This window comes from Zingiber officinale, chromosome 8B, assembly GCF_018446385.1.
Source record: "Zingiber officinale cultivar Zhangliang chromosome 8B, Zo_v1.1, whole genome shotgun sequence".
Taxonomy (NCBI): Eukaryota; Viridiplantae; Streptophyta; class Magnoliopsida; order Zingiberales; family Zingiberaceae; genus Zingiber; species Zingiber officinale.
The window spans coordinates 47,412,516-47,428,724 of record NC_056001.1 but is presented as its reverse complement, the minus strand read 5'-3'; the positions used below and the strand labels follow the sequence as shown (position 1 = coordinate 47,428,724).

Below are 16,209 nucleotides of genomic sequence, written 5' to 3'. Positions count from 1 at the left end.
ACAGAGTTCACCTCAGAAGATTCAAACCTTATTCTTATGATATAAATTTCTCATCCGAATACTAATCAACTACACTCGTGAAAAAGTAAGCACTTTAGTGAAAAGCTAAAAGATAGCTTTTCAGATGAACAACTTTGTTTTAATCAAGATATAGTTAGACACTTTTAAAGTAAGATAAATAAATAAAAATATATCATAAGTATATATATTAGAAAGTAACTATGCCCACATTAAAATTGAAGGTCATAATAAATTTCTACCATAGTGATATACTATTGTACACATTCATTTTCAAGTTTGCCCATTTTCATTTCATGATACCCTAATCCTTAAAATCAAAAGGTCCATCTCAAATTTTATGAATTCCACAAGCGATAAATTGATGGACAATTATAACTCTTGTCGCCTTACTGACAATAATACAGTTATAAAGATACTATGTAATTAAAATGATGGAATTTAAAGAAGAATATGAAAATAAAAGGCTCCCAAGAAAATTTTGCAAAATGAAACTCAAATTCACACCTATATTTCGTGCTCATGACTAATAAATCAATCCAGATTAAAAAAAAAAGCTAAACTTTTAATGTGCACAACTTGCAGGTTTTGGCAAGGAAAAGCCATAAACTTAAACATAAAATTAGATGTTTAACAAGGTTTTACCAAACCTACCCACTACCTACTTTATTTTCAAACTAAATAAGTGACATTGACATGGATGCAACTTATTATTTTTTTTAAAAAAAAAAACATTTCAATCTAAAGCGTCCCAACTTAGCTTCTTCATGCCTTTTTAGCTTTGACTGGTGGACGGTGAGGGAAGATGACTCTGAAGAACCAACCTGCAAAAATGGCACCAATAAAAGGGCAGATCCAGTAGACGTAGAATTGTTCCCACGTATCATGGCGATTGTTCAAATAAGCCCAGCCAAATGCCTGTAAATTGAATTTAATGAGTATCTTTTCATGTAATAGAAGATATGGTGAAGGATTAGAAGATGATAATGGTTGGAATGAGTGGAATTAATGGTGATAATCAAAATGATATAACCACTGACCACTGTAATGAGATGTAAGTATTTAGTACCAAACCTAAGAGTGCGAATTGCTTAAACGTTACAAGAAATGGGCTCATGTTCACAGCAACAACAGAATGAAAAAATACTAGGAAAGAAAGCTTAAACTAAAATGTATCGCGCCCGCAGAGTATATTATCTGGCCACAGCAGCTCATCATAAAAGAGAATTGCATGTAAGATGACAACCCACTGCAACAGCTGTGCTAACAAGATATGTTGATCGGATATGGATTTCATTTTAGCATATAGGCCTATTTCCTTGTCTCCACTCAGTTGATATTACCGATGGCTTAATTATTATCTACCAGCATGAGATTTGTGTCCTAATATTTGAGAGTACATAAGAACAAGTACTAAAAGTTCTTTTTCCATATACATTGGGCATCCTAGTTCACTATTATGATGAACAAGGATATAACTCCAAACATTAATGTTTTCATGGCCAACCCACACTTAAGTTGCAGGTTTAATAGTGAGATATCCTGAAGAACTAGAAGTTAGCAAATAATGTAAATTTAACACAAGAGAGCATGGAAACAGTCAATGATGTAATGAAGCCTGTACACTGTTATTAACGAACAATGAAATTAATATAATATAGTGTTAGGAAAGGTATTATTCAACCACTTAAGGCTCACATGTAACACTCAACTTCAATCTTTTAAATCGAAGAAAGGTTGCTCGGACAAGGAATCTAGATTCATTACTAAGAGCTAAAAAAGAAAGGACAAAGTTGAATACAAAATTCTAAAATTTTCATATTGACCTCCCATGGGCTATCTCAAACAATTCTAACCATAGTGAAGCTGAAATAATTTACATTGCCGAAAAGAGAAATAAAGCCACAAATACATGTTATTAGAACTCCAAGCATCTCACCAATCTTTGTAATTTGTCAATTCCATTCTGAACCAAACACGTTATTAGCTTTGGCTATGGTGCTACTATTTGGCCTCAGCCTTGTGGTAATGAATTGATATAATTTTACACCCATGTTATCAGTAACACGGAATAAGTAGAACTGCAAATAGATTGCCTAACAGCACCTTTTTACAAAAAAACATAATTAGACAAATTACACGTGTGGTAAGCCTCAATCTAGCTGTATGTAAGAAACACGCTTTAATAACAATGATTCCAACAAAAGGATGCCCTCTCGCTTGTTTTTACTTGTCTAAATGTTCAAAGACCAAACTTTATCAAAGAGGCTGCTTGAGGAAAGATAGCCTTCCCTTGCCTTGTGTTGTCTAGAAAATATGATAGCACTATTCTTACAACCGGTTTCGTAAACGCACAATACAACCAATTCATGTCGCTCTTAGTTTGGGGATACAATTCCAAACACAGGAGGAGTATAGCGTGGAAGTGGACAGATAAAATAAACGTAAAAGATATAGCAAAGATGGAAATAAGCAACTTGAGCTTACATTTGCAGGATTCATGGCTGGTCCGGTGTAACCAGCGCCCGCAACAACCATGGTAACAGTGCATACAGCAATCAACCACGTCTTCACGATCGGGCTCCGAGGTCCCTTGACGATGATCCATAGCACGGCCAAGGTGATGACGAAGGTCAGGATACCTTCGGCGATGGCCCCCGTGTGCAAATCAACCATCAAGGAAGGCCCTCTCAGCTTGTGCTTGTGCGCCTGTGGCATCACCTCCGAGATGGCCAAGACACCACCGACCGCCCCGGCCGCCTAGGAGGTGCCACAGAATTCATCAAACCGCTCGATTTTGGCTGCGCCGATCAGGAGCGAGATAGAAGATTACCTGGGCCGGGAAACGGAGCGCCATGGAGACGAGGTTGTCGTTACCCAATCCCGCCGCATAGAAAGCGGCGGTGGCGGTGGGGTTGAAGCTGCCGCCGCCTATGGCGTTGGTTATGATGCCGAAGACGAAAACGAGGACGAAGACGATGGTGGTGGTCACGAGCAAAGAGAGCGCGGCTCCCTGGATCTGGAATGCAGCGGTGACGATGGAAGTGGTGGCGCCGACAGTGGAGACGCAGAAGACCCAGAGGAAGGTGACGATGGCGTCCAACACGGCTGCCTTAATCGCACCCATCGCCTCCGCCCCTTCTCCTGCAACGCCGCCGAGATCGAAACCCTAGAAATGGAGGACTCGATGGTTGCTCTTCCTCCTCAGCTGCAAATGCCACCTACCAGCGAAGGGAGAGCGAGGATTCGATGGAGAATTTATTATCATAAATTATTTTTAAAATCTAAATGCTGTGTACAATTTTTTTTTATAAAATAAAATTTTCTCATAAAAACTTCTATCTTTGTCGCGAGGCTAACTTCTCTCTGTTTATTTAGAAAGATAGAAATAAAAATTACGAAAAAAAATCCTATTTACTTTTAAAAATAAATAAATAAATAATATACTTTTTCTCTTATTTATTTAATAGCTAGATAGATTGTTATACGAATTTAACAATCAGTCAACCAATCATGTTTTTAATATGTTTTCACTCAAAAACTATGTTTTCACGTAGCCAACAATTCAACACTCCACTATCATTATTATAAATATATTTTCTTAGGATGATACAGTGGCTAGCGTATACTATCAAATTAAGATATAAAATTCAAATTTTAACATAATTAAGATAAATATTTTTTTTATATGTCAATCACCCGTTGAATTTATCTAATCAATTTCACTAGTGACCGTCTCATCGTGTCCGGAGGTAATTGAGCGATATTCTAGAGTTATGATAGTGGATAAAGAAATCTCATGCGGTCGCATAATTTCTTGTTTTATGCAGATGCATTTATTTTTCTTACCAATAATTCTAAGCAGGTCAAAATTACCTGGATCCATCATTTTATTATTAATTTTATATGGACATCACTCTCTTCTTATTTATTTTTATTTTTGTTTTTGATCATTTTCTAACGGTAGGTGTTCTTATTTAAGGTAGGTGATGGACATGCACATTACAATATGGCCCTTTTAACATTCTCCTCATGTCTTCTTTTTATTCTCAAAACTTCATTCTAATAACACCTTAGCATAATAACTTCCTTTTCCAAATCAATTTTACTTGATTTCATATCATCAATTCACATTTAATTTAATCTCTTACTATATTGTCACCTTTTGATATATATAACTTCACTCTTCTCCAATAATTGGTGGTATGTGAGAATGATAATGAATTAACTACTTTACATCTTCAAAGATGGATCTTAAACAGGGTTGTCCTTAGCTTTAGCCCAATAAAATAAAATAAATTAAAATTATCTATGTATTTTTTTTTACTTAGCCCACTAAAGTTTACTCGTTCCATGCTTGAAGTTCGATGTTACCCAGCCTGGTTAATCATTTTTTTTAGATTTATCTCAACCCGTCTTTCTAAACTAGTATTATTTGGTTAATCTTGTTGAATAAGTGAATGGAGAAGAAATGAAAGAGGAAAGATGTTCCATTGTGAATGAGACTTTAGTCTCACATTGAAAGTTTCAAGGTATTTTTGTTAATTTATATTGATTCACATACATTGAGGATGCGAACAAATACATGGGGAGTGATGTAGTTTCAAGGCCTTTATAAGGATATGATACATGGGGAGTGGAGTCACACACAAGATAGAATGGGACAAATCATTGGAGTGGTTGTAGTGTTATTATGATATAATAACAAACACATATACTTAGTATTTATTTCTTTGATTTATCAAAGGGTGTGATTTAGCTCGTTAAATCAATAGGCCCGATAAGTTGGGAAATGATATTATTTATATGGTGTGTTGTTGATTATAGAATGAAACTGTATCCTAGTAATCTAGGTTGATGATGTGCCCTTGAGGAGCTCATAAGGATTGTTATGTAAACCCTGCAGGTGGACTTAGTCCGACATGACAATAAGGTTGAGTGATACTACTCTTGGAGCTAGATATTAATTAAGTGAGTTGTCAGTAATTCATTTAATTAGTGGATATTCAATATCTTAAACACAGGGAACTAACACATTCATGATAAGAAAGAGCCCATATAGTAATATGGGATTGGTGCGATAGTGTAATAATAACTCTTTAGTGGAATGAGATATTATTGATGAACTTGAATTGGATGTTCGGGGCGAACACGGGAAGCTCTAGCTCATCGGGAGACCAAAACCAATTCCTCCTCTCGGTCCCTATTGTAGTCTCTTATTTATAAAGTCTTATATCCACCCAAACCCAACTTCTTACCCACCTTAAGGTGGTCGGCCAAGCTAAGCTTGGAGCCCAAGCTAGGGCCGAAGTAATGGAGAAGAAATGGAAGAGGAAAGATGTTCCATTGTGAATGAGACTTTAGTCCCACATTGGAAGTTTCAAGGCATTTTTGTTAGTTTATATTGATTCACATACATTGAGGATGTGAACAAATACATGGGGAGATGCTCTCTCTCACGCGTGGGTGCGTAGGGGGGGTACAAATTCAGGGCCCGGATTGTTGCATTGAACCAAGTTGACTTGTGTGCGAGCGTGACCTACGCACACGAATGTCGGACTAGTCGGGGCAAAATTTGCCCAAGTGAAACAACCAACATTTTGCCACATAGATCTTTTGTTACTGTGAAACAGATGCATTAAATTCAAGATTAATGCGCTCTCCATTTTTCTTCTTCCTCCGTCGAGCATCTCAGCTCGCCGTGACCACCAGTGCTTGGTTGGATTCACGGTCGGCCGTTGTATCCTGGGAAATAGACGACCCTTGTAAGGCTCGAAGCACAGCCGAAGTTGGCCGAATCTGTTTCAAGGAAACTGCGACTCGCAGGCCTCAGTCAGCTCGCCCGGTCGGTCTCTTTGTCAGACTTCTCTGCCCGCTTGGGATCATCGCCCGATCGACTAGTCTGCTCGACCCCGCCGACCTCTCTGACAGTCTGACCTGTCTGCCTTGCCCAACCTGTCTGTCTGCTCTACCCGGCCAACCTCTCTGACAGCCCGACCTGTTTGCCGCTCGGTCTGTCTGCTCGACCCGACCGACCTCTCTTGCTTGGCCTGTCTGCCTCGTCCGACCGACCTCTCCTGTTAGGCCTGTTTGCCTCGTCCTACCGGCCTCTTTGCTAGGACGCTTTGCTCACTCAGTCACTCTGAAGTTAACACTTGGATAAAAATCAGCCTCTGCTGGCAGCCTGAGATCATCTACTCAGGTCAGCTCAACTGTAAGTTGAATTTAAATTCTGTGTAATTTTTAAATTCAACTAAGTCCCCTAAAAATCTTCGGCAACAGATTATTTGTATTCCAACAAATCTAACAAAGAGAAATGTTAAACTATAGATTAATCACCTTCCAACCAAATTTCTTCAAAGGATCACCACATTCCTTTATTGTTTTATTAGCAAGAAAGGTATGTTTCTCCTTCTCTCCTCCGATGTTTCCTTTGTTCATCCTATCAGAGTTGCAATTAAAAGGGTTCAATGCTTCCAACTTTGAATTGTGAGTGCTTCATTCATTGAACTAGTATGATTTGGCTAATCCAATCGAGAGAGATGTGTTAGGACATTAGAGCTAGAAGGGGGGATTGAATAGCTTGCTTTGCTTAATCAAGCTTGAGTGGTAATGAAAACTTCTTGCGAAAACAACCACAACACTAACTCTTAGATTTTACTTTGTAGGATACATCTCTTTGAGGTGTCTAATTTAAGGGTCCACTTCTCACATTTTTTTTCATTATGAACTTCTCATTCTCGGATCACAACCGAAGGTGGAGAAACCTTTTATAACAATTTAACAATACAATACAAGAATGGAATGAAACAAGAAGAGATTACAATGGTTTCTTAAGTAGATGTTGACTTCTTCTTCTTCAAATCTTGCATCGAAGATGGAAGTTGAGCTCAAGCACTTTTCAGTAATCAGATAGCACAAAACCAAACCTTGGCTTAGAATGAGAGCTCTGTTTCAAAATGTTCTTTTTTATATATGAATGCTTGAGTAAAAGCCTTTATTTTAGACATCAGTCAATTGTTACATCATATTAGTTGACTGATATGGTCTCCGACAACTGTTCATGCTGTTGAACGACCATTGACGCTTCTAGAACCTGTCTAAATTTGTCTCTAATTTGAATAGCAGTCGACTGATTACCTTCATCATTCGACTGATAACATCAGTCGAATCGAGCACATGAGTCCCACTTGCTACTATGCTCTTTTAATTCAACATCAGTCGAATAGAGCACGCGAGTCCCACTCGTCATTGTGTTCTCTAATTCGACATTAGTCGATTGATGTTCCATATCAATCGACTGATACCATTAGTCAAATGGAGCACGCGAGTCCCACTCGTCACTGTACTCTCCAATTCGACATCAATCGATTGATGTTCCACATCAATCGATTGATTCCATAAGTCAAATCGAGCACATGAGTCCCATTCACCATTGTTTTCCCTTAATTCAACATCAATCGATTGATGAAACCAATTAATCAATTGATTCTCTTTTATGAATGATTTTTTAGAGTATTAGTCGATTGATACTTGTATCAATCGACTGATTCTCTTATCTTAGCCTTTTCCAGATGGGTTCCTAATGCTAGATAAGCCTTTGGTTGACTGGACTTTCGTGCCTACAGTCTCCCCATTTTACGGACTTTCATTTTCTTACTTTCGGTCTCCAACATACAAGGAATTTTCCCTGCACACTTATCACACAAATAAGATATCTTTTCATTAGCCCAATCTTAAATGTTATCAAATACTAAAATTATATTTCTCGGGCATGATTACATTAACAAGATGTCAATTAACTATAGATGGATCATCTTCGAACCAAATTTCTTACCTTTATTGTTTTATTAGCAAGAAAGGTATGTTTCTTCCTTCTTCTCCTAGATGTTTCCTTTTTTCATCCTATAGGAGTTGCGATTAAAGGGTTCAATGTTTCATCTTTGAATTGTGAGTGCTTCATTCATTGAACCAAGAAATCTTTGCCATTGTCCTCCCATCTCTATCCTTGCACTCTAAATGTTTACTTTGCAACTATGTTGTTAGAGGTGGAGATATGATGAAGGTTTAGATAGTGTTCAATACTTAAAATTTAATTTTATCACAAACTTGGTAGCTTAACCTATAATGAAAATTTAAATTTTGTTTAGGTTTGCTATTTTGGAAGCCATAATATTCTATTAAACATCATCCATCATCTTTTATAGAATTTCTTATGATGAAATTAAGAGTGGAGTATCTTCTAGCTATCTTGTTGTGTAGATGATCTCATGCCTATACAATGGCGGAGTTAGAAATTATAATATACCTGGGTTAATCGAGATGATAGAAGTTTTATAGGATGATTGCATAATTTGATTTGGGGATTTAGGATTAATTGAATGACAATGGCCTACAATGGTTAAGGTATAAAGAAATTCATGCTTCTTTCCTAAACTCTAAAATGACCCCTCGCTAAAGCGCAGGTAGCTAACACATGCCTCCGCCCTTAGCCTATAAGATGACATCTACACAATTATGTAGGTGCACAGTGGATTTGTTAAACAATAATGATGCGGTGATTAGGTGGGGCCCCACCTTACTGTCGTGTGGAGGTCAAAGTCAAGATGGTCAACGGGTGGATGTTGTTGGCCGATCGGGCGAGTTATACGTCGATCGAGGGTTGAGCACCGACCCATCGTCTTGGGCACAGGGAGTAATCAAACCGACGCTCAATGGACGCATAGAAGCCGAGTCGAGCGGCTCCCCTGCTCGGCCTAACAGCAGACTTGATATCAGCTGGGCACGCAGAAAGGGAGATACTCGTCGAGCATGTGGACGGGGGACTTCATGTCGAGCGGCTATATCCCGCTTGACCCAACGACGGACGACACGGATAGAGGACTTTCAGCCGAGCGGCTCTCCCGCTCGGCGCGACTGTGGACTTTAAGTCGAGCGGTTATCCCGCTCGGCGTGTCAGCAGATAACGTAAGGATATCAGAATTCTAGCCGATCAGCCATTCTGCTCGGCCAAGCAATAGACACAGCGGGATATCCTTCGACATTCTTTTGGGAGTTAATGTCACTGACAGGCGACATGGTCAGACAGAGGATCGTATGACCGAAGCTTCCATTGTCACTTCAGAGATATGCTCGGCCCGCTAAAGTACTGTGTCAGGGACACTTTATAGACATATCTTTTCAAGAAAAGTTTGGGAAAACGTACCCACTTTAAGAAGCGTGCACACATGCTCTTATATAAAGGGGGGTCCAAACATCGACGGAGGTATGCTTTTCTCGATTTCTACTGTTACGCTAAGTTCTCACTTCTTGTTTCTTCTTGCTTCATCAGAGACTGACTTGAGCGTCAGAGGGTCATCGCTGGGGGCCCCTTCCCTGGCTTGGCACCGACGCTGCTTGTGTTGCAGGCAGGAGCGAAGTCCACCGAAAGTCGACAAGAACATCACGTCCCTAGCATCCGTCTCTTCGACTTATGGACAGGATCAAATAACCCATTAGAAATTATTTAATATGCTACCAAGATTTTAGGAGGGTCTCTTGGAGACTAGTGCAACTTGTTGGTGCAATATCCCTTAGGTCAAGGTTGACTGGTTTGACCAAGCTTGAGTCTTGGTCATAGTTTCGATGTTTGACAATACATGTAGACACATGGACAATGCAGGTGCAGTTGTTCATATGGGGAGATTCTGATCAGGGACTGATCAGTGTGATTGAAGAAGAGTCAAGTAGGTATACTTGACTGGAAGGAAACCCTGGTGAGTGAAGCCAGGTGAAAGTCCTAGTGAGTGAAGCTAGGCAGATAGAAACCCTGGTGAGTGAAGCCAGGTGAAAGTCCTAGTGAGTGAAGCTAGGCAGATTGAAAACCCTGATGAGTGAAGCCAGGTGAAAGTCCTAGTGAGTGAAGCTAGGCAGATAGAAATCCTGGTGAGTGAAGCCAGGTGAAAGTCTTAGTGAGTGAAGCTAGGCAGTATGGAAGTCTTGGTGAGTGAAGCCAGGCAGAAGGAAAATCCTGGTGAGTGAAGCCAGGTGAAAGACCTAGTGAGTGAAGCTAGGCAGATTGAAAACCCTAGTGAGTGAAGCTAGGTGAAAGTCCAAGTAGGTCAAGAGAGTGACCGGATACTTGGCATAAAAGAAAAGCCCAAGTGGGTCAAAGGGATTGACCGGACACTTGGTGAGGGAGTTCTAGCAGGTCAAGGGAGTGACTAGATGCTAGGCATGACGTACCAACAGGTTAAGGTTGACCGGATGTTGGTTTGGGAGGTTTGGGACTTGGTTTTGGGCAAAAACCAAGTGCTGGATCGATCCAGGCACTGATCGATCAGTGGATCGATCCAGAGGTCCCAATCGATCAGTGGATCGATTGGGACGTTGCTGCTTCGCACGATAAGCGCTGGATCGATCCGTGGATCGATTCAGGCATTTTTCCAGAGCACAGAGGCGCTCTGGATCGATCCGTGGATCGATCCAAAGCCTCCCCGATAGATTGGGAATAATCGAATCGATTGGGATCCGACCGTTGCGTCGTATTTGAGCCGCAGGCGAGCGTTGTCTTCGGCACCTCTTCACAGATTCATTTCAGATCTTGACCAGCTCCTCCACAGCTCTTCTCAAGCTCGAGATCGCCAGTTCTTGAAGGTTCTTGGAGGCTCTTCCAAGTCAAGAGGCGGATCAAAGCAAGAAGAAGAAACTAAGGTTAGGGTGTGTGCACTCATTGTAAGCTTGTAAGCTTGTATTTCTTTACTACCCTTTCTTCTTCTTGTATTGAGTCTTGTAGGGCTTCTCCGCCCTTGGTAGTTATCATAAAAGAGAGTTTCATTAGTGGAGGGTGCGTGCGTTGTGTGGATCCTTGGACTAGTCACCTCTTGTGAGGTGGATACCAAGTAAACCAACCGTGTTAGCGTTGTGTGATTTGTTTCTGTATTTTCCGCTGCACATCTTCGAAGAAACAAGCAACGACGAGCACCTAGCGAGCGACGAGCTATTCACCCCCTCCCCTCTAGCTACTTTTGGTACTAACAAGTGGTATCAGAGCAAGGTTGCTCTTCACCGGAATCACCGCCGGAAAGGGCAAACATAACAAGCAAAGCTAGAGGGTGAAGAAGTTGGAGCAAATTCATCAAAGTCAAAGAATTCAAGAAGCTCAACTTCAAGATGCAATTCCAAGATGGACTTGGATTTGATACAAGGGTGGCTCCACCATACACATCCACAAGCTTTGATTCTTGGAGATCAAGAATTGAAAATTTCTTGATGATGGAGATAGAGCAATGGTTTGCTCTAATGGAAGGTTTTAAGGCTCCAAGGAATTCAAAGGGCAAAGTTCTCAAAAGGAGCAAATGGAGCCAAGAAAAAATCCAAAGATGTGAGGCCAATGACAAAGTGACCAAGCTTTTGGTCAATCTATTGCCGAGCAACATCTTAGAGAAAATTGGAGAAGTTGAAGATGCCAAAGAGCTATGGAGCAAATTGGAAAAGGCTCATGAGATCCCCTCCACTGTACCTAACCAAGAAGAATCCAAAGAGGGTGACTCATTGGAGCAAGATCAAGAGGAGGACTCCGAAGTTGAGAGATGCTCAACTTCCGAAGAAGAGAAAATCCAAGAAGCTTCATTCTCAAGGGAGTGTAATCAAAAGAGCAAGGAAGGAGCATATTCCTTGTTTCATGTACAAGAGGATGAAGAAGAAGGTGAAGCCTCCACCTCTAGGATTGAGGGGCAGCAACTCTTGGTGACACCGGATCAAGAAGAAGGAGAATCCTCCACATCCGGGTCAAGAGAAGAAGAGGATGAAGAAGCTTCTACCTCCACAAGTCAAGATAAATCAATTGGAGGGAAATCGATTTCGGATCAAGAGGAAGCCTCTACATTCATATCAAATGGAGGAGCAAGTGCCACCCCTACACAAGAAGGTATAAATAGTTCAATTAATAATAAGAATCATATTATATGTTTTGAATGTAGGGAACATGGGCACTACAAAAGCAAGTGCTCTAAATTGGCCAAGAAAAAGGGCCAAGTGGCACCTAAGGGCAAGGAGAAGCCAAAGGAGACCATCCCCGGAACAAAGAAGAGCAATGAGCACATTGTGTGCTTCTCTTGCAATCAAAAGGGGCATTACCGGAGTCAATGCCCTAAGGGGAAGAAGATGGTCAAGACTCAAGGAGGAAGCTCAAGTCAAGGGGGAGCCTCTAAGGTAAAAAGGAAGGTAACTTTTATTGAGCCTACCCTTTTACATTATGGTAAAAAGCATGCTAGTTCTAACTTATATCATTTTAATGATATTTACCATAAGAATAGAGAGCATGGTAAAATTAAGGAAAATAATGTAGCTTACCATGCTAAAACTACCACACCTAGGATTAGGAAGGTAGATAAAAATCTAGGCAATCACACTAAGGACCTTAGCTACAAGCCTAGAAATAAAAATGCTCATAAATTTAATGGAAAACCAAAAACTAAGGACTTAGTGATAGAAAATCAAGTCTTGAGGTCAAGGCTTGATAAAATGGAAAAGACCCTAAAAAGGATGGAAAATATCCTAAAAGGGCAAAATGAGCATAGGCTAGGTCTAGGAGCACAAAGGTCATCTAATGGTCATAGGAGTTTGGGATACAAACCAAAGGCTAAGAAGGATGTAATCTCTTACCATAGGGTTCCATATAGTTATGGAACCAACCCTAGGTCTAGTGGTCAAGCCAAAAATACAAGGGAAGTTATCCCTAAGAGTATTTTTGTAACAAATGTGACTAAGACTTCTAAGAAGTCTAAGAAAGTCACAAAGAAAGTCACAAGGGAGGCTATCCCTAGAGTTGACCTAGAAAATGTGACCAAGGCTTCCAAGAAGCCAAACAAGGTCACTAGGAAGGTATCTAGGGAAATTATCCCTAGTGAGTACCTAGAGCATCCAAGGAGCACCAATAGGTGTTGGGTTCCTAGGAGCATCTTCTCTACCCCATAAATGGGTTAGAGAGTGTCAACTCCGATTAGAAGGGTAGTTAATCCAACTTTGAGGAAATTGACACTCAAGGAGCATTTTCAAGGTTTTTGTTAACCTTTGAAAATGAAATGGAATTATTATTTACTCTTTGAAAGAGTAAAATATGCCTAATGGTGGAAAAATTGATTTTATCTTTAATGACATAAATTGGGAAAATCTAGAGAAATATCAAATTGGGATTTTGGTATTCTCTTAAGAATTTAAGGCACTCCGGGCCTTGATTTATGTGCTTACTCTCGAGGAAAAATGGAATATGCCAACATTTGAGGATATGCTTAATTTTTAAGTGGCATAAACAAATCAAGAGAAATAGAAATGACAATTTAGGTTTTGGCATTTAGGGCAATCTAGGTTTAACGTTTTAAGTTTAAAAAAAAAAGTGGTTAAGGATACTTAGATAGGCAATCTAGGTATATTTTATTTATGCTAAACCTTGCCATGATTGTTTGCCCATCATATGTCATGACATCATGTCTATTTTTGCATTCATGTTTTATTATAAAAAATCCAAAAATATCATGTCATGACATTCATACATCAAGTAGTTATAGGATATTTTCGTTTGAAAAATTATTTCCTTTTGATGTATGCCATAACATATTCATGCATTAAGCTTAATTCCTTGTAATTAGGGACAAATGACATTTAACAATACTTATTAACAAGTGACATCCTAGGTGGATGTCTAATATCTCTAAAATGCCTAGATAGATATGCATGATCCCTAGAATAGGGCAAAACCAAAATCTCACATCTCACAAAGACCTATAAGATGACTTGTATGTGTTTTAGTGCACATTAGATACAAGTGAGATGCTAGGATGATGAACAAAACTCAATATGTTGATTTAGTGCATTCTTTTGAGTTTTAAGTTCATCAAAACACATAGTTATGTGTTTTCCCATCATTGGGAAAGCTAATGTACAAGTCATGTGCATTAAGCACAAGGAACATGGTGGGATATTGGTTTTGAAAATGTTTTAAAATAATTTTGAAACCTTTGAAAATATGATAACCTTGGTGAAGGCTATCTTTTGATAGTAATAACCATTGAATAGTTAGACACAAACTTGAAGAAAACACTAAAGTTTTTGCAAGTTCTCAAGTTTGTGTAAATCTTTGAAAATATGATGTATTTTCATAGAAAACTATTTTTCCATGATAAATTATACCCTAAATAATGTCTACACAAATTTTTACGATTTTTAGAATTTTGTAGAATTTTCTAGGGGTTTCTGAAATTGGTTGAAATTGAATTTCAGCAATTTCAGGCCTCCAATCGATCAGTGGATCGATTGGAGTGCCTCAATCGATCAGCTGATCGATTGAGAAGGCATTTCTCGCGAGCAGAAGCTCGCTGGATCGATCAGCCGATCGATCCAAGGAGACTGAATCGATCAGTGGATCGATTCAGAAGGGTTCAATCGATTGGAACCCAACTCCAATCGATTGAAGATGCTGATTTTGGCTGGGAAAACTTATTTTCAGCATTTTGAACCTATGTTAGTCTAGGTAACCTTTCCAACCCCTCAAAATACATTTGTATACATAAAAAGGGTGGTTTCGTGTTGAAAACAATGATGGATTGGTTAAGGAAGACTATATTGAAGTCTAGGGTGAGGTTTGTTTCAAATTTTGAATATTTGAACCTCAAAGCTTCTAAATTTGGATTTCCTAAAGGATTAGGGATTCCAAGTCATTGTTGGTGCAATGACAGAAGTTACCACCATGTCTTTAGGGGGAGGGACTCTTTAAAGACATGAAAATTATTTTTCATGAACCTTGGAAGGTGGTTAACCTTCCGTTAAGTGGATAATGCTCAAGGATGGGCATTTGCCTACATTGAGAAAGAATATAGGGTTAAGGATAAATGAAGGGTATGGGACCTTCATTTGGGTCATTAGACCATGTTAATGCTCCAGAGCAGACATTATTTGAAAATGAAGGGAATGAGTCCTTCATTATCGTGTTGATCACAACGAGTGAAGTTGTGAACAACGATGAGCAACTCTTCAGGGGGAGAGTTTTTCAACAATGGAGCATTTGTTGAAGTGTGCCCAAAATTGAGGCACGGGTTGATGTGTGCTCAAAGATGGGTTGATGTGTGCCAATAGGGGGAGAATGTGTGGTTTAAGTTAGACCTTCATTACCTATGGGGGAGGTCATAGGGGGAGAATGAAGGGAACCAACATTCATACTTTGGCATGAATGGAGTTAAGGCTATGGGATTAGCTTAACTCAGAATGGTCCAAACTTAAAGGTATTGTCAAACATCAAAAAGGGGGAGATTGTTGGTGCAATATCCCTTAGGTCAAGGTTGACTGGTTTGACCAAGCTTGAGTCTTGGTCATAGTTTCGATGTTTGATAATACATGTAGACACATGGACAATGCAGGTGCAGTTGTTCATATGGGGAGATTCTGATCAGGGACTGATCAGTGTGATTGAAGAAGAGTCAAGTAGGTCAAAAGTGACCGGATACCTGACTGGAAAGTCCTAGTGAGTGAAGCTAGGCAGAAGGAAATCCTGGTGAGTGAAGCCAGGTGAAAGTCCTAGTGAGTGAAGCTAGGCAGATGAAAAGTCCTAGTGAGTGAAGCTAGGCAGATAGAAATCCTGGTGAGTGAAGCCAGGTGAAAGTCCTAGTGAGTGAAGCTAGGCAGTATGGAAGTCCTGGTGAGTGAAACCAGGCAGAAGGAAAATCCTGGTGAGTGAAGCCAGGTGAAAGACCTAGTGAGTGAAGCTAGGCAGATTGAAAACCCTAGTGAGTGAAGCTAGGTGAAAGTCCAAGTAGATCAAGAGAGTGACCGGATACTTGGCATAAAAGAAAAGCCCAAGTGGGTCAAAGGGATTGACCGGACACTTGGTGAGGGAGTTCTAGCGGGTCAAGGGAGTGACTAGATGCTAGGCATGACGTACCAACAGGTTAAGGCTGACCGGATGTTGGTTTGGGAGGTTTGGGACTTAGTTTTGGGCAAAAACCAAGTGCTGGATCGATCAGTGGATCGATCCAGGCTCTAGATCGATCAGTGGATCGATCCAGACCTTTCCCAGCGAACAGAAAGCCTCTGGATCGATCAGTGGATCGATCCAGAGGTCCCAATCGATCAGTGGATCGATTGGGACGCTGCTACTTCGCGCGATAAGTGCTGGATCGATCCGTGGATCGATTCAGGCATTTTTCCAGAGCACAGAGG

The 16,209-nt window shown here is 40.0% G+C and overlaps 1 protein-coding gene across 1 annotated transcript; it reads right to left on the bottom strand.

Moving 5' to 3' along the window:
* Positions 1–541: 541 nt before the first annotated feature.
* On the bottom strand, positions 542–3,264 carry LOC122017682 (aquaporin SIP1-2-like). Its single transcript, XM_042575349.1, has 3 exons — positions 2,852–3,264; positions 2,506–2,778; positions 542–936 (listed from the first exon to the last, which is right to left on the bottom strand). Exons 1-3 carry the CDS (start codon positions 3,143–3,145, stop codon positions 784–786), a joined length of 720 nt encoding a protein of 239 aa, XP_042431283.1. The 5' UTR covers positions 3,146–3,264; the 3' UTR covers positions 542–783.
* Between the last annotated feature and the right edge of the window lie 12,945 nt (positions 3,265–16,209).

What these genes read in the sequence shown, in the direction of transcription:
- LOC122017682 (XM_042575349.1), bottom strand. Translation starts at nt 3,145, where the DNA reads ATGGGTGCGATTAAGGCAGCCGTGTTGGACGCCATCGTCACCTTCCTC. An exon ending in CGCTCCGTTTCCCGGCCCAG is followed by an intron (nt 2,779 to 2,851) that starts GTAATCTTCTAT and finishes GGCACCTCCTAG; the next exon opens with GCGGCCGGGGCGGTCGGTGG. An exon ending in CAGCCATGAATCCTGCAAAT is followed by an intron (nt 937 to 2,505) that starts GTAAGCTCAAGT and finishes TTCAATTTACAG; the next exon opens with GCATTTGGCTGGGCTTATTT.